Source organism: Lethenteron reissneri, chromosome 51 (genome assembly GCF_015708825.2).
Source record: "Lethenteron reissneri isolate LAM-NWPU_2019-01 chromosome 51, ASM1570882v1, whole genome shotgun sequence".
Lineage (NCBI taxonomy): Eukaryota > Metazoa > Chordata > Hyperoartia > Petromyzontiformes > Petromyzontidae > Lethenteron > Lethenteron reissneri.
Window position 1 is genome coordinate 6,354,648 of NC_083829.1, and position 27,424 is coordinate 6,382,071.

The window sequence follows — 27,424 nt, forward strand, 5'->3', positions numbered from 1 at the left end:
GGAGCTGACCAGAGTCAAAGTCAGACCGGGGCCTTGCTGGGATGTCGGGATCCGGGGTCACCGGGGTCACGGCGAGACGCGCACGTTGACCCCTGCGGAGGGAGGGCGGCTGCTGCCGCTTGCCGGGATTCCGTCGCCATAAGTTCACGGGTTGGTCCACGGACGATGCGCTCGTCACGCCACGTGATCGCACCAGACGCTGGCGGAGGGCGGCTCCACTTTGTCCAGCAGTGGACTGCCCATGGCTGCTGATGATGATGATGAAGAAGATGCCTTTGTTGCAAGTCCTCCTCACTCCAGCAATGGAGTGGTGCATCTTGAGATGTCCTCTTCACCACCGTCACCACCACGATCGTCACCACCACCGCCACCGTCACCACCATGGTCATCGTCGCCGCATACCTCTGGGTTCAGTCTGGAGTTTGGAGTTGGTGGTGGTGGAGGACGGGGGGGGGTGACGCTAGGTATCAAAGTCCAACAGTTGGTGGGGGGGGGGGGCGCGTTCGTGGTCCACGCAACCCACAGACCCCCCCCCCCCACTCACCCCCCCCCCCCCCCCCCCGTAAAACCACTAAACTCGGCATCGGAGTTGTGGAGCCGCAGGGAACGAGACTCCTTCTCCTCCTCCTCCTCCTGCCTCCTCATCGTCTTCTCTGTTTCACCACCACCCCCCTCGTCGCCCCCACCACCTCCTCCCCCACCACCAGCAACCGCTTGGCGTCTCCTCTGCTTCCCGTGTGGTTTTAATCGGGCGGATGGAATTATCGCCCTGCTTGCATTCTCGGCCACGGCTGCGACGAGGGATGGTGACCTGCGGTGGGAGGCTGCGTGCGTGAGAGAGGGGAGCGTGTGCGGTCTGTGTGTGTGTGTGGTGTGTGATGTGTGTGAGTGGTGTGTGTGAGTGGGGTGTGTGTGTGAGTGGTGTGTGAGTAGTGTGTGTGTGTGTGGTGTGTGTGAGTGGTGTGTGTGTGTTGTGTGAGTGGTGTGTGAGTGGTGTGTGAATGGTGAGTGTGAGTGGTGAGTGAGTAGTGTGTGTGAGTGGTGTGTGTGTGTGAGTGGTGAGTGAGTGTTGAGTGAGTGGTGTGTGAGTGTGGTGTGTGAGTGGTGTGTGTGAGTGGTGTGTGTGAGTGGTGTGTGTGAGTGCGGTGAGTGTGGTGCGTGTGGTGTGAATGTGGTGTGAGTGTGATCAGTGTAGTGTGTGCGGTGCGTGTGTGGTGTGAGTGCGGTGCATGTGGTGTGACCGCAGTGCGCGAGTGCGGCGCGCACGCAGGCCCCACGCGTCGCTCCCTCCGCCAACCGGCGCACGACGAAGCCGGCGGTGGCGGTGGCCAAACCCCGCGCCCCCTGCCCACCTCGCCCGGCCCACAATCTCCCGTCCCACCCCCGCCGGCCGACCGACCCTCGGGACCCCAAGCGCGGGCCGCGCGCTAGAGCCGGTAGGGATACTCGTCCAGGTACTCCTTGAGGCGCCCGGGCAGGGGCAGCTCGGCGACGGTGCGCGCGTTGCGGTTGATGACGGTGCGGCTCAGGTGCTGCAGCGTGGGCGCCGAGCTGTAGTACGGCCGCGTCAGCTTCAGCTGCACCGACGCCGCCGCCGCCGCGGTGGCGGCACGAGCCGGCGCTGCCGCGACTGCGGCGGCGGCGCCGTCTTCCGGCGGTAACGCGATGTCCGGCGCCGCCAGCGGCGGCAGGGGAGGGGGCGGCGGCGGCTGCGGTGGGAGCAGCGGTTGTTGTTGTTGTGGTTGTTGTTGTGGTGGTGGTGGTGGTGGTGGTGGCGCCAGCGGGGTCGGCGCAATCGCGTCATCATCCGGCTCCGCTTCCTGCGGCAATGTCGGTCGCTGCGGCCGCGCCGCCGCTGGCGCCGTTGTCGCCGCCGGCTGCTGCGGTCGGAGCGCCGGCCCATCGGCACCGTCCTGCCCGTGGGCGCCGTCGTCCACGGCCGAGGTAGCGGCGTTATCGGCGGCGGCCGCGGCGGCACCACTGCCGGTAATAGCGCCGCCACCACCCACATTATTAACGGCGCCGGCGGCGGCCGTGGCAGCAGCGACGACGCTTGCAGAACCGGCGCCGGCGCCGACGCTGTTGACGACGGCTGCGGCGACACCAACGCGGTGAGAAGCACCGCCGCCGCCAGCGCTAGCGGCGCCGGCGGCGGCATCGGCGGCGGCGCCGTGCGCATCGGCCTCCAGCTGGCTGGCGCCCACGTAGAACTGCACGAGGCCCACGACGTCGTCGAACTGCAGCACTTTGGGGCGCACCACGAAGGCCGAGTCGAGGCTGAACTTGCCGCCGGCGCACTCGATGCGCACGTTGGTGGGGCCCCGGCTGGTCTTCACCGACAGCGTGAACAGGTAGTCTGGGTGCGTTGAGTCGCGCACCAGGAACGTGCCCTCCGCACTCTGGCGCAGCATCTGCCGCGCGTCACTCGCCGTCAGGGAGCCCCAGTACCAGCCTGGGGGGGAGGGTGATAAGAATGTTATACAACGCGAATTGCCCGATGATGCTGGATGCAATTACCAGCGAAACGTCATGCTACTCAAAAATTGTAAATGTTGTGGTTTCACGCTTCAACACTGCACCGGTGTGGGGCTAAAGCAGTGAACTATTTTGTCTTTTGTCAACGTGACACTTGTTTTACTGATTGGCCGTGTCGGGTGGTGGAGGGTTACGACACATTTATAAATAACGCGATCTAAACCCAAAAACGTTGATTATGAATAATATTGGTCACGAAAGCCTGCTACGTGTTAAACTAAGGCGAGTAAAATCACAAGCAGATATTTATTCACGCCGGAGGAATCCGATGAGCTATGAAGCTCTTTTTTCACCCCCCCCCCCCCTTCATCCTCAGGTCGTCGCCTCTCCCTTGCTCCGCCTCCCTTGCGCCTTTCCTTTTTAGGACACGCCCTCTTCTTGCTCAAGCCCCACCTCTCGCCCCGCCCCCCACCCCCTCCCCCCGCCCCCCGCCTCAACGGAGCCGACCAAGATCCCTCGGAGAGCAGCAAGACAACAACAACAACGACAACGACGATGACGATGATGATGACGTCAACACTGCAGATTGATTACAGCAGTGATGGGGGTGGGCGGGAGGGGGGACTGCCTTGCGACGAACGCCGGCCAATCAGGGGAGAGAGCGAACGCACGTGAACAAATGTCATTGCCATCAGCACCCCCCCCCCTCCCCCCCAGTCTCCACCTCGTACCGCGCCGCTCTCTCACCAAGTCTGCAGAGCTCCCCGTGTCTCTCCTCATGTGCTCTGATGCAAGGGCCGTTTCGTGAAATGTCACCGATCACGGATTTTTCTTGTTCGGGTCGGGGGAGGGGGGGAGGCCCGTGTCCTTGATGGATTTGTGTTAATGTCACCAGCTTCGTCTCCATCAGTGTCATCGCCTGCTCATCGCTGCCAGCGTCCACGTCGCCACTGCCAGCCCGTAATGGACACGTGCCGCGGTGCGCTCCGGTTTCGCTGCGCTGTGCGATCGTTATTATCTACGCTCCAAATACCCCCCCCCCCACCCCCCAATTTCAACACAAAACCACACGGAGCATCGGCTTCGACCTTGGCAGGATGGCTCGCTCTCTCGCTCCTTCCGCCCGTCCGCCCGCCCACCCGCTCGCTCGCCCGCCCGCTCGCCCGCTCGCTCGCCCCGCTCGCTCACCCGCTCACCCGCCCGCTCACCCGCTCTCTCGCTCCCCACCGCCAACTCACTCGGTCACTCGCTCGGCCACTCACACGTGCACACTCACTAACACGTGCACACTCACTAACACGTGCACACTCACTCACACGTGCACACTCACTCATCACTCACTCATCACTCACTCATCACTCTCTCACTCATCACTCTCTCACTCATCACTCTCTCACTCACTCACTCTCTCATCACTCATCACTCTCTCACTCTCTCTAATCACTCATCACTCATCTCTCACTCTCTCTCATCACTCATCACTCACTCACTCATCACTCTCTCTCTCACTCTCTCATCACTCATCACTCATCTCTCACTCTCTTTCATCACTCATCACTCACTCACTCATCACTCTCTCTCTCACTCTCTCATCACTCATCACTCACTCTCTCTCATCACTCATCACTCACTCACTCTCTCATCACCCATCACTCATCTCTCTCCCTCTACCATTATGACATTGACCAGAAAACCCTGACCCTCGTCACAGGGACTGTTTATACGGGGGTCCCCTCGACGACTTTAAAACAATTGATCGCTGTGACCATTATTCACCACAATAACGAGATCAGCGATTGACGCTGCCGGCGATCGGCGCTTCTGTCAGCGTGGCACCCAAGCCACTTGCAATGGGGGCAATCGTAGTCGGCAGATGTGCTCAAGTCTGCCTTGCAAACCCCGTCTCATTGAAACGGCGCGCCAATCTCGGTCGGGAGGTGCCCCCCCCCCCCCCCCCCCCGGGTTCCGCTGTTGTTTCCTGCTTCTCATGGGATCTGAGGATGGAACGGCGCGTTCTACATTCTTCTTCTTGTTGTTCTTGTAGCCCTACGAAGACACCTTCTCCAGCCTCACCCTGGCCTCGACGCGAACCTTCACTCCAACCCTGGCGCTCGCTTTCAGCCCGAACCCCGGCCAGAACCGTGACGCGAACCCACGCCTCTCAACTCCTCAGCGTCAGCACGAACCACCCAGACGCACACGTTGAGATTCACAGCCCCGAGTGAATCCATCGCCGGACTAAGGTTTGGTCCCGCGGGGGTCGTTTGACCATACTTCACCGCGCCGATCTGTGCGTGACGGTGACGGGGCGGGCGGGCGGAACTCGAGACGGGTTCACATATCACCCAGGGCCACCGGTGTTGGCCACGGCCGGGCATGGAACTCGGGTCGCCGGGTTCACGGCAACCACCACACCGCACTTCTAACATTAGCGCCGTCGCGGCGACGGACTCCGACGGGCATCCGGCCGGCACGGCGCAATGAGCAAGGGGGGCGACGTCCCCCCCCACCCCCTCCCCTACGCGCGTAGCAGCGGGGGGGGGGGGGGACGAGGTCCACCAGCTCCTGCCAGAGGTCGCAACCGGGTACCCGATACCCGTACCCTACCCGATACCCGTACCCTACCCGATACCCGGCTACCCGTACCCGGCCGGGTACCCGGCCGGGTACGGGTACCCGTTTGCGACCCTGGTGCGGCCGAGTATGGGTAAGGAATCAAAACCCGTTTGCGACCTCTGGCTCCTGCCCACGCCGCAAGCCCCTCGCCCTGACGGCTCTATCCCTGCCGGTAATGTGCGGTGAACCGGCCCCGTACGGCACGCGCCGACACCCGGCACCGCACGATCCACGACTTCACCGGTACCAAACGACCCTCAAGGTGACAGTGGGCATGTGTGTGTGTGTGTGGGCATGTGTGTTGTTTGTGTGGGCATGTGTGTGTGTGTGGGGGCATGTGTGTGTGTGTGTGTGGGCATGTGTGTGTGGGCATGTGTGTGTGCGGGGGATCGAGAGCGGGGGAGAGCGGAGGAGAGGAGAGGAAAGTTGCGGAGAGCGCAAGACGGTGGGAGAGGGCGGAGAGGAGAGTGGGGGAGAGAGCGGGGGAGAGAGCGGGGGAGAGAGCGGGGGAGAGAGCGGGGGAGAGAGCGGGGGAGAGAGCGGGGGAGAGAGCGGGGGAGAGAGCGGGGGAGAGAGCGGGGGAGAGAGCGGGGGAGAGAGCGGGGGAGAGAGCGGGGGAGAGAGCGGGGGAGAGAGCGGGGGAGAGGGGGGGGGGTCGCAGTGCACCTGACAGCTGGAGGTGGCGCATCGCCGCCGCTGGCACGGGCGTCGTGGTGCTGGCGGCGGTGGCCGCCGGGCCCCGCTGCGGCTCGCGCTTGCACGACGACGGTGCCGCCGCCGCCGCGGGGCGGTGGGGCAGCTGGGGCCGGCTCTCCTCCAGGCAAGTCATTGGCGGGGGAAGCGGGGGCCTCGTCCCATCCGGCAGGTGAGGGAGTGGTGGAGGGGGGTGGGGGGGGGAGCTGACGGGATCGGGGGTCGCAAAGTCGCGGCCGGCCGGTGGCGGCAGTGGAGGTCGTCGGAGGTCGGCGGAGGTCGTGCCAGGCGCCGGCGGTGGCCGAGGGGGAAGGCCCCGCGTGGATCCTGGCCGCGGATTCGGCTGTCCGGGTCGATGTGGAACTCCGCCGCTTGTGTTTTTATTTTGTTTCACAGGAGGGCCGACGGACGAGACGGAGATTCGTCATCCATGTCGACGCGTACGCTTTGTCGTCGTCGTGCTCCCGGGCGACGACAACAATGCTAACGGTAAACAATTGACGGGCGCGTGGGAAATAAAAGCCTATTGCGAGATTGTCGTTGGAGACAAAAAAAACATTGAAACAACACGAGCCGGAGCCGGAGCCGGAGTCAGGAGCCGGAGCTGGAGTCAGGAGCCGGAGCCGGAGTCAGGAGCCGGAGTCAGGAGCCAGAGCCGGAGTCAGGAGCCGGAGTCAGGAGCCGGAGCCGGAGGAGTCAGCAGCCGGAGTCAGGAGCCGGAGCCGGAGGAGTCAGCAGCCAGAGTCAGGAGCCGGAGTCAGGAGCCGGAGTCAGGAGCCGGGCCGTGTGCCGGGAATCCGCCGAGAGCGGCGGCCTTTTAATAGAAAGTTGTCGACGACTTCGTCCCGTTGCGCAAACCCTGGTTCCTCGAATCTGCCCGTGCACCACCGCCCCCTTTCCTCCTCCACCCCCCACCCGCACACAGCCCACCCAACCCCTCAGCTACCTTGCTCGCCAAATCCTCCTCCTCCTTCTCCGTCGTCGTCACTGCTGCTACCTCCCCCCCCGTCCCCCCCCTCCTCCTCCTCCCACGTCAATCCTCTCTCCCCCTACCCCGCCAAGGAAGGAAATAAAATGGGGTGGGGGGCGGGTGGGTGGGGAAATCCTCGAAGATCGATTACGTTCGTCGGGGAGAAAAATAAACTCGATGGCGTTGACCGCAGCGGCGGTGGTGGCGGTCGCGGTCACGGTCACGGCGGTGGTGGCGGTGGTGGTGGTCACAGCGGTGGTGGTGGTGGGTGGTGGTGGCGGCAGTGGTGGCGGCGGTGGGTGGTGGCGGTGGTGGCGGCGGTTGATGTGGCCTGGAGGCACGTCCCACGGATCGGTCACCCGATGACTTTGTTCACGAACGCCGGCCACTCCGACTATTTTCGGAGGAGGAGGAGGCGGCCGCGTGTTGCCCCACTCGGCCAAACTTCCCGCAGTGCGTCAGTGTTTCTCCACTCGCCCCTCTTCCCTTCGGCCGACGGGAGCTGGAACGACGATTTCCTCAAGACGCCAACAGCGACGAAAGAAAAAAACGTCTTGAAGCGTTCAAAATGCGGTGGAATCCCCGCCGGCTCTGGCGTTCCACCTCCACCCCCCCCCCCCCGCGGGTCGATTTCACGTCGGCACAAACACCTGGCGGCGAGAACACGCGGAGTTAGTGACGAGGCGGAACGGACACGGACGCACGTGCGCACGCTCGCGTGTGCGTGTGTGCACGTGTGCGTCTGCACACGTGTACGTGTGTGCGCGTGTGCGTGTGTGCACGTGTACGTGTGCGTGTGTGCACGTGTGCGTGTGTGCACGTGTACGCACGTGTGCATGTGTGCACGTGTGTGCGTGTGTGCACATGTGCGTGTGTGCGTGTGTGCGCACGTGTGCGTGTGTACATTCGCGTGTACGCATGCACGCGTATGTGTGCGAGTACGTGTGCACGTGGGTATGTGTGGGAGAGTGGCGGTGCAGTGGTTAGCGCGCTGCGCTGCATAACCCATCGATGGCCAATATCAACAACGATTATCCGAACCGGTCCCGGGCCTCCCCCGAGGTCGACTCAGCCTTAAATGAGTAACCCGATGCGGTGTGCAGTAAACATCGCCACTGGGGAGACAAAGGTGGCCCGGCGTGGTGCTGGCCACCCACCCCCTCGTGCACCGTGTCGGCCTTCACAGGTGCTCGCTAACAGCACCTGCCCCTACAGTCTGTCTGGCCTGTGCTCGTGAGCCGATTCTTAAGTGAACACGCACAGCGAACACACGCGGATCCGCGAGTGACACACACACACGCACGCGGGTCCGCGAGTGACACACACACACGCGGGTCCGCGAGTGACACACACACACGCACGCGGGTCCGCGAGTGACACACACGCGCGGATCCGCGAGTGACACACACACACGCGCGGGTCCACGAGTGACACACACACACGCGGGTCCACGAGTGACACACACACGCGCGGGTCCGCGAGTGACACACACACGCGCGGGTCCGCGAGTGACACACACACACGCGGGTCCGCGAGTGACACACACGCGCGCGGGTCCGCGAGTGACACACACACGTGGGTCCGCGAGTGACACACACACACACGCGGGTCCACGAGTGACACACACACACGCGGGTCCACGAGTGACACACACACGCGCGGGTCCGCGAGTGACACACACACGCGCGGGTCCGCGAGTGACACACACACACGCGGGTCCGCGAGTGACACACACGCGCGCGGGTCCGCGAGTGACACACACACGTGGGTCCGCGAGTGACACACACGCACGCGGGTCCGCGAGTGACACACACGCACGCGGGTCCGCGAGTGACACACACACGCACGCGGCTACGCGAGTGACACACACACGCACGCGGGTCCGCGAGTGACACTCACACACGCGGCTACGCGAGTGACACACACACACGCGGGTCCGCGAGTGACACACACACACGCGGGTCCGCGAGTGACACACACGCGGGTCCACGAGTGACACACACACGCGGGTCCGCGAGTGACACACACACGCGGGTCCACGAGTGACACACACACACACGCGGGTCCACGAGTGACACACACACGCGGGTCCGCGAGTGACACACACACGCGGGTCCGCGAGTGACACACACACGCGGGTCCACGAGTGACACACACACACGCGGGTCCGCGAGTGACACACACGCGGGTCCGCGAGTGACACACACACGCGGGTCCACGAGTGACACACACACACACGCGGGTCCGCGAGTGACACACACACACACGCGGGTCCACGAGTGACACACACACACGTGGGTCCACGAGTGACACACACACACACACGCGGGTCCGCGAGTGACACACACACACACGCGGGTCCACGAGTGACACACACACACGTGGGTCCACGAGTGACACACACACGCGCGGGTCCGCGAGTGACACACACACGCGCGGGTCCGCGAGTGACACACACACACGTGGGTCCGCGAGTGACACACACACGCGCGGGTCCGCGAGTGACACACACACGCGCGGGTCCACGAGTGACACACACACGCGTGGGTCCACGAGTGACACACACACGCGCGGGTCCGCGAGTGACACACACACGCGGGTCCGCGAGTGACACACACACGCGCGGGTCCGCGAGTGACACACACACACGCGGGTCCGCGAGTGACACACACGCACGCGGGTCCGCGAGTGACACACACAAGCACGCGGGTCCGCGAGTGACACACACACGCACGCGGGTCCGCGAGTGACACACACACGCGGGTCCGCGAGTGACACACACACGCACGCGGGTCCGCGAGTGACACACACACGCACGCGGGTCCGCGAGTGACACACACACGCGGGTCCGCGAGTGACACACACACACGCGGGTCCGCGAGTGACACACACACACGCGGGTCCGCGAGTGACACACACGCACGCGGGTCCGCGAGTGACACACACACGCACGCGGGTCCGCGAGTGACACACGCGCGCGGGTCCGCGAGTGACACACACACACGCGGGTCCGCGAGTGACACACACACGCGCGGGTCCGCGAGTGACACACACACACACACGCGGGTCCGCGAGTGACACACACGCGGGTCCGCGAGTGACACACACGCGGGTCCGCGAGTGACACACACACACACACGTGGGTCCACGAGTGACACACACACACGCGGGTCCGCGAGTGACACACACGCGGGTCCGCGAGTGACACACACACGCGGGTCCGCGAGTGACACACACACACACGCGGGTCCGCGAGTGACACACACACCGCGGTCCGCCAGTGACACACACACACGCGGGTCCGCGAGTGACACACACAGGCGGGTCCGCGAGTGACACACACACACACGCGGGTCCGCGAGTGACACACACACACACGCGGGTCCGCGAGTGACACACACACACACGCGGGTCCGCGAGTGACACACACACGCGGGTCCGCGAGTGACACACACACACACGCGCGGGTCCGCGAGTGACACACACACGCGGGTCCGCGAGTGACACACACACGCGGGTCCGCGAGTGACACACACACACGCGGGTCCGCGAGTGACACACACACGCGCGGGTCCGCGAGTGACACACACGCGCGGGTCCGCGAGTGACACACACACGCGGGTCCGCGAGTGACACACACACGCGCGGGTCCGCGAGTGACACACACACGCGCGGGTCCGCGAGTGACACACACACACGCGGGTCCGCGAGTGACACACACACACACACGCGGGTCCGCGAGTGACACACACGCGGGTCCGCGAGTGACACACACACGCGGGTCCGCGAGTGACACACACGCGGGTCCGCGAGTGACACACACACGCGCGGGTCCGCGAGTGACACACACACGCGGGTCCGCGAGTGACACACACACACGCGGGTCCGCGAGTGACACACCACGCGGGTCCTCGAGTGACACACACACACGCGGGTCCGCGAGTGACACACACACACACACGCCGGTCCGCGAGTGACACACACGCGGTCCGCGAGTGACACACACACACACACGTGGGTCCACAAGTGACACACACACGCGCGGGTCCGCGAGTGACACACACACGCGCGCGGGTCCGCGAGTGACACACGCGCGCGGGTCCGCGAGTGACACACACACGCGGGTCCGCGAGTGACACACCCCGCGCGGGTCCGCGAGTGACACACACACACACACGCGGGTCCCGAGTGACACACACGCGGGTCCGCGAGTGACACACACGCGGGTCCGCGAGTGACACACACGCGGGTCCGCGAGTGACACACACACACACACGTGGGTCCACGAGTGACACACACACGCGCGGGTCCGCGAGTGACACACACACGCGGGTCCGCGAGTGACACACACGCGGGTCCGCGAGTGACACACACACGCGGGTCCGCGAGTGACACACACACACACGCGGGTCCGCGAGTGACACACACACGCGGGTCCGCCAGTGACACACACACACGCGGGTCCGCGAGTGACACACACAGGCGGGTCCGCGAGTGACACACACACACACGCGGGTCCGCGAGTGACACACACACACACGCGGGTCCGCGAGTGACACACACACACACGCGGGTCCGCGAGTGACACACACACACACGCGCGGGTCCGCGAGTGACACACACACACACGCGCGGGTCCGCGAGTGACACACACACGCGGGTCCGCGAGTGACACACACACGCGGGTCCGCGAGTGACACACACACGCGCGGGTCCGCGAGTGACACACACGCGCGGGTCCGCGAGTGACACACACACGCGGGTCCGCGAGTGACACACACACGCGCGGGTCCGCGAGTGACACACACACGCGCGGGTCCGCGAGTGACACACACACACGCGGGTCCGCGAGTGACACACACACACGCGGGTCCGCGAGTGACACACACGCGGGTCCGCGAGTGACACACACACGCAGGTCCGCGAGTGACACACACACGCGGGTCCGCGAGTGACACACACACGCGCGGGTCCGCGAGTGACACACACACGCGGGTCCGCGAGTGACACACACACACGCGGGTCCGCGAGTGACACACACACGCGGGTCCGCGAGTGACACACACACACGCGGGTCCGCGAGTGACACACACACACACACGCCGGTCCGCGAGTGACACACACGCGGGTCCGCGAGTGACACACACACACACACGTGGGTCCACAAGTGACACACACACGCGCGGGTCCGCGAGTGACACACACACGCGGGTCCGCGAGTGACACACGCGCGGGTCCGCGAGTGACACACACACGCACGCGGGTCCGCGAGTGACACACGCGCGCGGGTCCGCGAGTGACACACACACACGCGGGTCCGCGAGTGACACACACACGCGCGGGTCCGCGAGTGACACACACACACACACGCGGGTCCGCGAGTGACACACACGCGGGTCCGCGAGTGACACACACACACACACGTGGGTCCACGAGTGACACACACACGCGCGGGTCCGCGAGTGACACACACACGCGGGTCCGCGAGTGACACACACGCGGGTCCGCGAGTGACACACACACGCGGGTCCGCGAGTGACACACACACACACGCGGGTCCGCGAGTGACACACACACGCGGGTCCGCGAGTGACACACACACACGCGGGTCCGCGAGTGACACACACACACGCGGGTCCGCGAGTGACACACACACGCGGGTCCGCGAGTGACACACACACACACGCGGGTCCGCGAGTGACACACACACACACGCGGGTCCGCGAGTGACACACACACACACGCGGGTCCGCGAGTGACACACACACACGCGGGTCCGCGAGTGACACACACACGCGGGTCCGCGAGTGACACACACACGCGCGGGTCCGCGAGTGACACACACACGCGGGTCCGCGAGTGACACACACACGCGGGTCCGCGAGTGACACACACACACGCGGGTCCGCGAGTGACACACACGCGGGTCCGCGAGTGACACACACACACACACGTGGGTCCGCAAGTGACACACACACGCGCGGGTCCGCGAGTGACACACACACGCGGGTCCGCGAGTGACACACACGCGGGTCCGCGAGTGACACACACACGCGGGTCCGCGAGTGACACACACACACACGCGGGTCCGCGAGTGACACACACACGCGCGGGTCCGCGAGTGACACACACACGCGGGTCCGCGAGTGACACACACACACACGCGGGTCCGCGAGTGACACACACACGCGCGGGTCCGCGAGTGACACACACACGCGGGTCCGCGAGTGACACACACACGCGGGTCCGCGAGTGACACACACACGCGGGTCCGCGAGTGACACACACACGCGGGTCCGCGAGTGACACACACACGCGGGTCCGCGAGTGACACACACACGCGCGGGTCCGCGAGTGACACACACACGCGCGGGTCCGCGAGTGACACACACACGCGCGGGTCCACGAGTGACACACACACGCGGGTCCGCGAGTGACACACACACGCGCGGGTCCGCGAGTGACACACACACGCGCGGGTCCGCGAGTGACACACACACGCGCGGGTCCGCGAGTGACACACACACGCGCGGGTCCGCGAGTGACACACACACGCGCGGGTCCGCGAGTGACACACACACGCGCGGGTCCGCGAGTGACACACACACGCGCGGGTCCGCGAGTGACACACACACGCGCGGGTCCGCGAGTGACACACACTCGCGCGGGTCCGCGAGTGACACACACGCGCGCGGGTCCGCGAGTGACACACACGCGCGCGGGTCCGCGAGTGACACACACGCGCGCGGGTTCGCGAGTGACACACACGCACGCGGGTCCGCGAGTGACACACACACGCGGGTCCGCGAGTGACACACACACACACGCGGGTCCGCGAGTGACACACACACGCGCGGGTCCGCGAGTGACACACACACGCGGGTCCGCGAGTGACACACACACACACGCGGGTCCGCGAGTGACACACACACGCGCGGGTCCGCGAGTGACACACACACGCGGGTCCGCGAGTGACACACACACGCGGGTCCGCGAGTGACACACACACGCGGGTCCGCGAGTGACACACACACGCGGGTCCGCGAGTGACACACACACGCGCGGGTCCGCGAGTGACACACACACGCGGGTCCGCGAGTGACACACACACGCGGGTCCGCGAGTGACACACACACGCGCGGGTCCGCGAGTGACACACACACGCGCGGGTCCGCGAGTGACACACACACGCGCGGGTCCGCGAGTGACACACACACGCGCGGGTCCGCGAGTGACACACACACGCGCGGGTCCGCGAGTGACACACACACGCGCGGGTCCGCGAGTGACACACACACGCGCGGGTCCGCGAGTGACACACACTCGCGCGGGTCCGCGAGTGACTCACACGCGCGCGGGTCCGCGAGTGACACACACGCGCGCGGGTCCGCGAGTGACACACACGCGCGCGGGTTCGCGAGTGACACACACGCGCGCGGGTCCGCGAGTGACACACACGCACGCGGGTCCACGAGTGACACACACACGCGCGGGTCCGCGAGTGACACACACGCACGCGGGTTCGCGAGTGACACACACGCGCGTGGCTACGCGAGTGACACACACACACGCTGGTCCGCGAGTGACACACACACACGCGGCTACGCGAGTGACACGCACACACGCGGGTCCGCGAGTGACACACACACGCGCGGGTCCGCGAGTGACACACACACACGCGGCTACGCGAGTGACACACACACACGCGGGTCCGCGAGTGACACGCACACGCACGCGGGTCCGCGAGTGACACGCACACACACGCGGGTCCGCGAGTGACACGCACACACACGCGGGTCCGGGAGTGACACACACACACACGTGGGTCCGCGAGTGACACACACACACACGCGGGTCCGCGAGTGACACGCACACGCACGCGGGTCCGCGAGTGACACACGCACACGCGGGTCCGCGAGTGACACGCACACGCGCGGGTCCGCGAGTGACACACACACACGCGGGTCCGCGAGTGACACGCACACGCGTGGGTCCGCGAGTGACACGCACACACGCGGGTCCGCGAGTGACACACACACGCGCGGGTCCGCGAGTGACACACACACACACGGGTCCGCGAGTGACACGCACACACGCGGGTCCGCGAGTGACACACACACGTGCGGGTCCGCGAGTGACACGCGCACACGCGGGTCCGCGAGTGACACGCACACGCGCGGGTCCGCGAGTGACACGCACACGCGCGGGTCCGCGAGTGACACGCACACGCGCGGGTCCGCGAGTGACACGCACACGCGCGGGTCCGCGAGTGACACGCACACGCGCGGGTCCGCGAGTGACACGCACACGCGCGGGTCCGCGAGTGACACGCACACACGCGGGTCCGCGAGTGACACGCACACACGCGGGTCCGCGAGTGACACGCACACACGCGGGTCCGCCAGTGACACACACACGCGGGTCCGCGAGTGACACACACACACGCGGGTCCGCGAGTGACACACACACACGCGGGTCCGCGAGTGACACGCACACACGCGGGTCCGCGAGTGACACGCACACACGCGGGTCCGCGAGTGACACGCACACACGCGGGTCCGCGAGTGACACGCACACGCGCGGGTCCGCGAGTGACACACACACACACGCACAGACGATGCGCACGTCACACATATACAAATCACGAATGCAAATGACACACACGTGAGCACACGCAGACAAATAGCACCACGTGAGGTCATTTGTGTATGCCAAGGACACAAAGACAAAGATCCCCCATTGTAGACCTCAACAGACTGTTGGGGCAAGTGCTGTTAGCGAGTAGCACCTGTGCAGGCCAGCACGGCACACGAGGGGGTGGGCGGGCAGCACCACGCCCGGCCGCCTTTGTCTCCCCACTAACGATGTTTACACACCGCACCAGGTACCCATTTGAGGCTGAGTCGATCTAGGGGAGGCCCGGGGACCGGTTCAGACAATCGCCGCCGGTTGTTGTCCGCGAGCGGGAATGGAACCCGGGTCGCCGGCACCGTGGCGCAGCGTGGCGCTAACCGCTGCGCCACCGCTCCCCCGTCACGCACGACGCTCGCGCGACGCTCCATCGGCGTCTCTTCTGTGTGTCGCGCTCCGGAGTGACAAAGAGCTGCACGTCGCAGTCGTCGCAATTGGCGCCGGGGGTTATCAACTCGCTTCTTGTCGTCGTCGTCGTCGTCGTCGTCGTCGTCGTCGCCGCGTTTGGTTCGTTCCCGTGCGCCTCCGACTGGCACGGCTTGGCTACGTACGGTGCGAAAGAAGTTCAACGCTCGCAACAACAAAATCATTGAACGGCGAGGACGACACGACACGCGCGCACGCACGCGGCTACGATGCCGGCGACCCGGGTTCGATTCCCGCTCCTGTGCCTCCCCTAGGTCGACTCAGCCTCAAATAAGTACCTGGTGCGGTGTGTAAACATCGTCGCTGGGGAGACAAAGGCGGCCGGGCGTGGCGCTGTTCTACCCACCCCCCTCGTGTGCCGTGCCGGCCTTCATAGGTGCTCGCTAACAGCACTTGCCCCTACAGCCTGCTGAAGGCTACACGGGGGATCTTTGTCTGAGTGCAAATTGTCCGACATGGCAGGCGACGACTCGCTCCCGTCATCACGTGGAGTCTAAATCTCTCTCCCGCACGCACAAAGACAAAGGCCCCCCGTGTAGCCTCTACACGGGGGGTGATGGGGCAAGTGCCGTTGGCAACCACCGGAGGTGCACCACACAAATGACAAGGGGTGGTGGGGTGTCGCAAGAATTCCGCCCGACCGCCTTTGTCTCCCCCGTGGCGATGTTTACACACCGCACCAGGTACGCACTTGAGGCGGAGTCGACCTAGGGGAGGCCCAGGACCGGTTCTGATGATCGTCACTGGTGTTGGCCGTGAACGGGAATCGAACCCGGGTCGCCAGGTTCATAGCGCAGCGCGCTAACCGCTACACCACCGCACACACACGTGTACACACGCACACACGTGTACAGACGCACACACGTGTACACACGCACACACACACGTGTACACACGCACAACACTTGCCTGCGGATCAACACATTCTATTTGAATCACACGTTATTGCTGTTGTTGCTGTTATTGTTGTAATACGATTACTGTAGCCGTTAGTGCAAGGCTGATTGCACTATCACCACCACCACACCGGGCTGAACCACCACCACCACCCTCACCACCACCACCACCACCCTCACCACCACCACCCTCCCCACCACCACCACCACACCGGGCTGAATCACACACTACCACCACCACTATCACCACCACCACCCTCCCCACCACCACCACCACACCGGGTTGAACCACCACCACCACCACCCTCCCCACCACCACCACCACACCGGGCTGAACCACACACTACCACCACCACTATCACCACCACCACCCTCCCCACCACCACCACGGGGCTGAACCACACACACCACCACCACCCTCCCCACCACCACCACCACCACCCTCCCCACCACCACCACACCACCACCACCCCACCACCACCCTCCCCACCACCACCACAACACCACCACCCTTCCCACCAGCACCACCACCCTCCCCACCACCACCACACCACCACCACCCCACCACCACCCTCCCCACCACCACCACAACACCACCACCCTCCCCACCAGCACCACCACCCTCCCCACCACCACCACACCACCACCACCCTCACCACCACCACCACCCTCCCCACCACCACCACACCACCACCACCCCACCACCACCCTCCCCAACACCACCACAACACCACCACCCTCCCCACCACCACCACCACCACCCCACCACCACCCTCCCCACCACCACCACAACCCTCCCCACCACCACCACCACCCTCCCCACCACCACCACCACCGCGCCGGGTAAACCGAGGACAGCCTCCACTCGGCCAAAGTGCGCAGAGCGCGGAGAGACTTTCCAGGGACTGATTGCGCAAACCAAGAGCTGCGAGCGGTGGCGGGGGGGGCACAGCGATGGGGGGGGGGGCACAGCGGTGGGGGGGGGGGCACAGCGGTGGGGGGGGGCACAGCGGTGGGGGGGGGCACAGCGGTGGCGGGGGGCACAGCGGTGGGGGGGGGGGCACAGCGGTGGGGGGGGCACAGCGGTGGGGGGGGGCACAGCGGTGGGGGGGGGGGCACAGCGGTGGGGGGGGGCACAGCGGTGGGGGGGGGGGCACAGTGGTGGGGGGGGCACAGCGGTGGGGGGGGGGCACAGTGGTGGGGAGGGCACAGCGGTGGGGGGGGGGGCATAGTGGTGGGGGGGGCACAGCGGTGGGGGGGGGCACAGCGGTGGGGGGGGGGCACAGCGGTGGGGGGGGGGCACAGTGGAAGGGAGGACACAGCGGTGGGGGGGGGGGCACAGCGGTGGGGGGGGGGGCACAGCGGTGGGGGGGGGGGGGGGCACAGCGGTGGGGGGGGGGGGGCACAGCGATGAGGCTCCGGATCCGAACACCGCCAGGATCCTCGGTTCCAGTCCGGGTTGCAGTCACAACCACGGAGCGATCCCTCGTAGACTCGCACACAGACTCACACAGAGACCCACACAGAGACCCATAGACTCACACAGAGACCCATAGACTCACACAGAGACCCACAGACTCACACAGAGACCCACAGACTCACACAGAGACCCACACAGAGACCCACAGACTCACACAGAGACCCACAGACTCACACAGAGACCCACACAGAGACCCATAGACTCACACAGAGACCCACAGACTCACACAGAGACCCATAGACTCACACAGAGACCCACAGACTCACACAGAGACCCACAGACTCACACAGAGACCCACACAGAGACCCATAGACTCACACAGAGACCCACAGACTCACACAGAGACCCACAGACTCACACAGAGACCCACAGACTCACACAGAGACCCACAGACTCACACAGAGACCCACACAGAGACACATAAACTCACACAGAGACACAGACTCACACAGAGACCCATAGACTCACACAGAGACCCATAGACTCACACAGAGACCCACAGACTCACACAGAGACCCACACAGAGACACATAGACTCACACAGAGACACATAGACTCACACAGAGACCCATAGACTCACACAGAGACCCATAGACTCACACAGAGACCCACAGACTCACACAGAGACCCACACAGAGACACATAGACTCACACAGAGACCCATAGACTCACACAGAGACCCATAGACTCACACAGAGACCCACAGACTCACACAGAGACCCACACAGAGACCCATAGACTCACACAGAGACCCATAGATTCACACAGAGACCCATAGACTCACACAGAGACCCATAGACTCACACAGAGACCCACAGACTCACACAGAGACCCACACAGAGACACATAGACTCACACAGAGACCCATAGACTCACACAGAGACCCACAGACTCACACAGAGACCCACAGACTCACACAGAGACCCACACAGAAACCCATAGACTCACACAGAGACCCACAGACTCACACAGAGACCCACAGACTCACACAGATACCCACAGACTCACACAGAGACCCACACAGAGACCCATAGACTCACACAGAGACCCACAGACTCACACAGAGACCCATAGACTCACACAGAGACCCACAGACTCACACAGAGACCCACAGACTCACACAGAGACCCACACAGAGACCCATAGACTCACACAGAGACCCACAGACTCACACAGAGACCCACAGACTCACACAGAGACCCACAGACTCACACAGAGACCCACAGACTCACACAGAGACCCACAGACTCACACAGAGACCCACAGACTCACACAGAGACCCACACAGAGACACATAGACTCACACAGAGACACATAGACTCACACAGAGACCCATAGACTCACACAGAGACCCATAGACTCACACAGAGACCCACAGACTCACACAGAGACCCACACAGAGACACATAGACTCACACAGAGACCCATAGACTCACACAGAGACCCATAGACTCACACAGAGACCCACAGACTCACACAGAGACCCACACAGAGACCCATAGACTCACACAGAGACCCACAGACTCACACAGAGACCCACAGACTCACACAGAGACCCACAAAGAGACACATAGACTCACACAGAGACCCATAGACTCACACAGAGACCCATAGACTCACACAGAGACCCATAGACTCACACAGAGACCCATAGACTCACACAGAGACCCATAGACTCACAGAGACCCATAGACTCACACAGACCCATAGACTAACATAGAGACCCATAGACTCACACACAGAGACCCATAGACTCACACAGAGACCCATAGACTCACACAGAGACCCATAGACTCGCACAGAGACCCATAGACTCGCACAGAGACCCATAGACTCACACACAGAGACCCATAGACTCACACAGAGACCCATAGACTCACACAGAGACCCATAGACAGACACACAGACTCACACAGAGACCCATAGACTCACACAGAGACCCATAGACAGACACACAGACTCACACAGAGACCCATAGACTCACACAGAGACCCATAGACTCACACAGAGACCCACACAGAGACCCATAGACTCACACAGAGACCCATAGACTCACACAGAGACCCACAGACTCACACAGAGACCCATAGACTCACACAGAGACCCATAGACTCACACATAGACCCATAGACTCACACACAAAGACCCATAGACTCACACAGAGACCCATAGACTCACACAGAGACTCATAGACTCACACAGAGACCCATAGACTCACACAGAGACCCATAGACTCACACACAGAGACCCATACTCACACAGAGACCCATAGACTCACACAGAGACCCATAAACTCACCCAGAGACCCATAGACTCGCACATAGACTCACACAGAGACTCATAGACTCACACACAGAGACCCATAGACTCACACAGTTTCTGAGCACCGGCCCAAAGGGCCAAGAACGTCAAGCGAGCAGCAAGTAGCGGCACGAGCGAGATTGCAACACGGTTATATAACCGAGCGAGGTTGTTTTTTTTCCGTAAAATCTTGGGAAAAGAGACGATAAATGGGAGGAAACGGAGGAGGGACTTCCCGAGGGGAGTGGCGCGAGTGGGGAAACAGACAAAGATGCTGTGACCCGCAGTGGTGTGAGCGGGTGAGTGGGTGGGTGAGTGAGCGGTAGAGTGGGTGGATGGGTGGGTGGGTGAGTGTGTGGGTGGGTGAGTGAGTGGTAAAGTGGTTGAGTGGGTGAGTGGGTGAGTGGATGGGTGAGTGAGCGGTAGAGTGGGTGGATGGGTGAGTGTGTGGGTGAGTGTGTGGGTGGGTGGATGGGTGAGTGAGCGGTAGAGTAGGTGGGTGGGTGAGTGGATGAGTGTGTGGGTGGATGAGTGTGTGGGTGGATGAGTGTGTGGGTGGATGAGTGGGTGGGTGAGTGTGTGGGTGGGTGAGTGTGTGGGTGGGTGAGTGTGTGGGTGGGTGAGTGGTAGACTGGTAGAGTGGGCGAGTGGGTGAGTGTGTGGGTGGGTGAGTGAGCGGTAGAATGGGTGGGTGAGTGTGTGGGTGAGTGTGTGGGTGAGTGTGTGGGTGAGTGAGTGGGTGAGTGTGTGGGTGAGTGGGTGAGTGAGTGGGTGAGTGAGTGGGTGAGTGTGTGGTTGGGTGAGTGGGAAGAGTGGATGAACGGGTGGTAGAGAGTGTGGGGAGCGGCAGTGCCGCGGCTAGCGCACTTCGCATCAAACCCGGCGACCCAAGTTCAATTCCCGCTCACAGCCACCAACACCATTGACGATTATCTGAATCCCGTCCTGGGCTTCCCCTAGGTCGACTCAGCCTCATATAAGTAGCTGTTGCGATGTGTAAACATCGCCACTCGGGAGACAAAAGCGGCCGGGCGTGGTGCTGGCCACCCACCACCTCGTGTAGCATGCCGGCCTTCACGTGTGCTACACGGGGGATCCTTGTTTGTTGTTGTTTCTGGCAGAGAGGGCGGTTAAAGCGCCGCCCGCTACTGCGCTGCCCAGAGGCGGCGACACCAGAGAAGGAAATCTCGAGAAGTGGCTCTGAGACATCCACTTCCGCGGGACATTCTCCAGCACGCGGAGCGGGCGGGTGGGGGGTTTGCGCACTGCTCTGCATCGCCCGTCGCGCGAACCGGGGATCGCACAAACGTGGCAGGGAGGATGACAGCAGGTTATTTGTCGTGGTTGTCAAAAGGCCGAGGGGCTGTTCTGGGGCCGAGAAGAAGCACGCGGAACTTTTTTTTGTGCGTGTTTGTATTTTAAACTCTGCGCCAGAGGTCGCAAACGGGTTTTGATTCCTTACCCGTACCCGTACCCGGCCGCACCAGGGTCGCAAACGGGTACCCGTACCCGGCCGTACCCGTACCCTACCCGTACCCGGCCGGGTACGGGTAGGGTACGGGTATCGGGTACCCGATTGCGACCTCTGGGATGAAGCCATGTTGCAGGCGCGGGTGGGTTGATTTTAGGAACTTGAATTGTGAGAAGAGACAAGACGTTGGGAAATGAGTGACAAACGGTGACTCACCAGTGACTCACGACCTACCCGTACCCGGCCACACCAGGGTCGCAAACGGGTACCCGTACCCGGCCGGGTACGTGTAGCCGGGTATCGGGTAGGGTACGGGTATCGGGTACCCGATTGCGACCTCTGCTCTGCGCTATCCTCCGGCGCGGATTATTTATCGCGGCGCTCACACCGACGATGGCTTTTCATCCACGGGATTTGAAGCGTGGACTTTGTCCCAACAAGAAGGCCTTCGCACGCAAGCCCCCCTCGGTTCTTGCCAAACTTTGAGCTGTACGCTAGATCAAGGGAGGTGGGGGGGGTTGGTAATTGTTTGGGATTTTTTTTGTTATGGCCAAGCACCGGTTTCCGTAGCGCAGAACATGTGAGAAATGCCACTCTGCGTCCTTCACCACTGCCCCCCACCCCACTGACAAAGCGACCCGGGTGATTATTGAACTTGGGAAAAGGATCTGGATTTGTAAGGGACTCCTATCAAGTAATATGGACCTTGAACAAACCATCACGTGGTGACCTGGATCATTAAAGCAAACGAACGGAAGGGATCTGGGTCTGTAACAATTCAACGCAAGGTCACCTGAACATTGACTGAACTGCGCATATGTATCTGGAACATGTGCAGATTCTGAGCAAGAAGCCGAGAATTTTTTTTAAAGGACCTGGGTCTTTAAGGACGACGGGTCTCTGAGGACCATGGATCAAGGGATCTGGATAAGAATTCACAGAAAGGAACCTGGTTCTATTTTTCGATTTAAAGCTTTCGTGACTGCAGGGATTCATCTTCTTGGTTCTTTCGGTAAAGTCACGTGACTTTACCGAAAGAACCAAGAAGATGAATCTGGTTCTGTATGGACCATGAGAAAGGGACCTGGGAGGATCATTGGCAAACCAGATAGACTAAAACTAAACTATAAACTATTTTATTATTTCACCAGGCAAGGCCCACCGAGATACTCAGCTCTTTTTCAGAAGCGACCTGGCCACAAATGATAGCTCAACGAAGTGGCTCGTCACGTGGGAATTCATAGCAGCCAAATACTCTAAACACGTGATGTAGATTAAACACGTGATGTTGATTCTAAAATGTAGAGAGGGGGAAAAAAAACGGAGGACCCGGAGAAAAATCCACGCGACGACGAGGAGAGCGACACGCAAACTCCAAATATACAGCAGCAGGCGTCAAGGTCGGGATCGAACCCACGACCTGCTGTATACCAGGCGAGGTAGTTAACATCTCCTAGCCACCGTGATGATGATGATGAGAGAGACACGCAAACTCCAAATATACAGCAGCAGGCGTCAGGGTCGGGATCGAACCCACGACCTCCTGTACACCAGGCGAGGTAGTTAACATCTCCTAGCCACCGTGATGATGATGAGAGAGACACGCAAACTCCAAATATACAGCAGCAGGCGTCAGGGTCGGGATCGAACCCACGGCCTCCTGTATACCAGGCGAGGTAGTTAACATCTCCTAGCCACCGTGGCAAAGACGTTAACCGCATTGACCCTGAACAGGGAACCGAGGTGAGCATGGACGCTGGGAAAGACTCTGGGGATCTGTCGGGTTGCTCGAGGCACGTGACCTGGACGTGCGGACGTCACCGAATCCGAGAGCGGCTCTCAGTCGCAAGCTTGCGAGTTCAATTCCGAGTTGGGGACGTGGGTGGATGGTGGTGATGGTGGTGGTTGACTTAGCACATCGATCCCTTCCTCCGAGGGAGGTCGGTCGGTCGATATAATTAGTTCAACTTTGTGGGTGGTAGTCAGTGGATATATTCGCCACCACCCGACTCCCCCGCCATAGGAATGTGGAGTTTCCACTGCTGTAAACGGGAGGGAGTTGAGAGCCGTGCGTCGTTTGAGCAGCAGCAGCAGCGGCGGTTCTTTGGCCACCGTGGAGCGAAGAGAGAGAGACGCGAGGGAATTGGAGGATGTCGATGGGGGTGGGGGGGTGGGGGAGGGGTGTAGGAGGGGTGGGGGGTGGGGTGGGGGGTGGGGGAGGGGTGGGGTGGGTGGGGGAGGGGTGGGGTGGGTGGGGGGGGTGGGTGTGGGGTGGGTGGGTGGGGGAGGGGTGGGGTGGGTGCAGGGCTCCATGATGAACGTGGGAGGGGTGAGGACTTGAGAGGGAGGGGGTGGGTGGGGGTGGGTGGGGGAGGGGGGTGGGGGAGGGGTGGGTGGGGGTGGGGGTGGGGTGGGTGCAGGGCTCCATGATGAACGTGGGAGGGGTGAGGACTTGAGAGGGAGGGGGTGGGGGTGGGTGGGGGGTGGGGGAGGGGTGGGTGGGGGCTGCTGCGTTCCAGGAACTCCGCTCCCCGAGCCCTACCCCCCACTTCCACGAATCAGGGATGTGGCAGCCCCGCCCACTCGCATTCACTCACTCGCACAACGTGTACACATACACACACATACACACAGTGTACACACATAAACACAGTGTACACACACACAACGTGTACACACATACACACACACAGTGTACACACACACATACACACACAACGTGTACACACATACACACACACAGTGTACACACACACATACACACACACAACGTGTACACACATACACACACACAGTGTACACACACACATACACACACATAGTGTACACACACACATACACACACACAGTGTACACACATACACACACAGTGTACACACATACACACACACAGTGTACACACATAAACACAGTGTACACACACACAACGTGTACACACATACACACACACAGTGTACACACACACATACACACACACAACGTGTACACACATACACACACACAGTGTACACACATACACACACACAGTGTACACACACACAACGTGTACACACATACACACACACAGTGTACACACACACATACACACACATAGTGTACACAAACACAGTGTACACACACACACAACGTGTACACACACAGTGTATACACACACACAGTGTACACACACACACACAACGTGTACACACACAGTGTATACACACACACAACGTGTACACACACACACAACGTGTACACACACACACATACACACACAGTGTACACACACACAGTGTACACACACACAGTGTACACACACACACATACACAGTGTACACACACACAGTGTACACACACACAGTGTACACACATACACACAGTGTGTACACACACATATATAGTGTACACACACACATACACACACACCCATACACACACAGTGTACACACATACACACACAGTGTACACACATACACACACAGTGTACACACATACACACACACAGTGTACACACATACACACAGTGTACACACACACACACCGTGTACACACTGTGTACACACTGTACACACACCGTGTACACACAGTGTACACACACCACGTGTACACACACACAGTGTACACACACACACACACCGTGTACACACACACATCGTGTGTACACACACACATCGTGTACACACACACAACGTGTACACAAAGTGTACACACACACAGTGTGCACACACTACACAACGTGTACACACACACCGTGTACACACACACACAGTGTACACACACACCGTGTACACACGCACACATACACACCAAAGACAACGATCCATCCCCCCGTATAGCCTTAACAGACTGTTGGGGCAAGTGCTGTTAGCGAGCACCTATGAAGGCCGTAACGGTACACGAGGGAGTGGGTGGCCAGCACCACGCCCGACCGCCTTTGTCTCCCTAGTGGCGAGGTTTACACACCGCACCAGGTACTCATTTGAGGCCGAGTCCACCTAGGGGAGGGCCCAGGACCAATTCAGATCATCTACACTCACTGATATTGGTCGTGAGTGGTAATCGAACTCGGGTTATATATAAACACACACACACACAGAGATGTCACCATGGCCGAGCCCTTAGTGCCACTCCGCACCACGCCAGCGCATCCTCCCGATGAAGATGCGTGAACATCGCCACTCGCCAGAAGTTCATCACACGTACTGTGTATACATTTATACAAAGGTGGCCGGGCGTGGTGCTGGCCACCCACCCCCTCGTGTGCCGTGCCGGCCTTCATAGGTGGTGCTCGCTAACAGCACTTGCCCCAACAGCCTGCGGAGGCTACGCGGGGGATCTTTGTCCGCGGTAACGGAACGACGCGCTTGGGGCAGCCGACACACAAATCAAAACTCCTCGATGGAACGAAACAAAATCACAACTTGAACGGTGCGCAGAGACGCATGGTGAGAGAGGGAAAGAAAGAGAGATGGGGGGCCACGCTTGGGATTTTCGAACGCGAGACGGGAATCTCAGCGCTCGTTGCGAGACGTCGTGTTGATGGCCACGCTGCAGTGGACAGAACCTGACGGCGTCGATGGGAATGATCACATCCCGAGAAGAGAGGGAAAAACGTGGCTGAGAGAATTCTCCGCCCCCGGGGGATGGGGTGGCATCTCTCTCCTGGACGCCTGTGAAAAAGAGCTTCATTGCTCATCGGATTTCTTCCAGGGTACATGAACAGTTCGCTTCTGTTGTCTAATTGCTTAGCAGACGGGGCTGGCGACCAGGGGTCGAGACCAAGCACGGAGTGTCAGACAAAGTGGAGATGGAGCGATGAAAATCGGCTCGTGCGCCGTGCTCTGGGTGGATTGTTACATCGGAGGATCAGGGACCTCGCTCCACGCTTACAGGCTTGTCAGCACAACGCTGCCAGAAACGCACGGACGTTACGTCACTCGAATACAAGCGCACCACCAATGTGTATATGGCACATTCTTAGGTTTATTCGGTAAAGTCACGTAGGTAAAAAATAAAATTAATAAAAGTAGTAATAGAAATTAAATAATAAAATATAATAAAATCACGACGTTTGTTTGCATTTTGACTGCTTGTGTTGTGGTTATTGCAAACATGATGCCTTGTCTAAAGGTGTCAGAGTTTTGTACCAGTTGAAAGGGTAAAAACCTATTACTACACAGCTACCTGCCGACATAACGCCACATGAACATGTATGGCAATGCAAAGGCAAAGATCCACCCCCCCCCCGGTATAGCCTTTAACAGAATGTTGGGGCAAGTGCTGTTCGCGAGCACCTATGAAGGCCGGCACAGCACACGAGCGGGTGTGGTGGCCAGCTGCACCGCGCCCGACCGCCTTTGTCTCCCCAGTGGTGATGTTTTCACACACCGCACCGGGTACTCATTTGAGGCTAAGTCGCCCTAGGG

General features: G+C 61.5%; 1 protein-coding gene across 1 annotated transcript; it reads right to left on the minus strand.

Moving 5' to 3' along the window:
- Nucleotides 1–536: 536 nt before the first annotated feature.
- On the minus strand, nt 537–6,841 carry LOC133355462 (cytokine-inducible SH2-containing protein-like). Its single transcript, XM_061572773.1, has 2 exons — nt 5,758–6,841; nt 537–2,452 (listed from the first exon to the last, which is right to left on the minus strand). The coding sequence occupies exons 1-2, from the start codon at nt 5,918–5,920 to the stop codon at nt 1,428–1,430; spliced, it is 1,188 nt and encodes a 395-aa protein (XP_061428757.1). The 5' UTR covers nt 5,921–6,841; the 3' UTR covers nt 537–1,427.
- Nucleotides 6,842–27,424: the final 20,583 nt, after the last annotated feature.

Coding starts and splice junctions, on each gene's coding strand:
- LOC133355462 (XM_061572773.1), bottom strand. CDS start 5,920: ATGACTTGCCTGGAGGAGAGCCGGCCCCAGCTGCCCCACCGCCCCGCG. Junction 2,453..5,757: donor GCGCCACCTCCAGCTGTCAG/GTGCACTGCGAC, acceptor CCTCCCCCCCAG/GCTGGTACTGGGGCTCCCTG.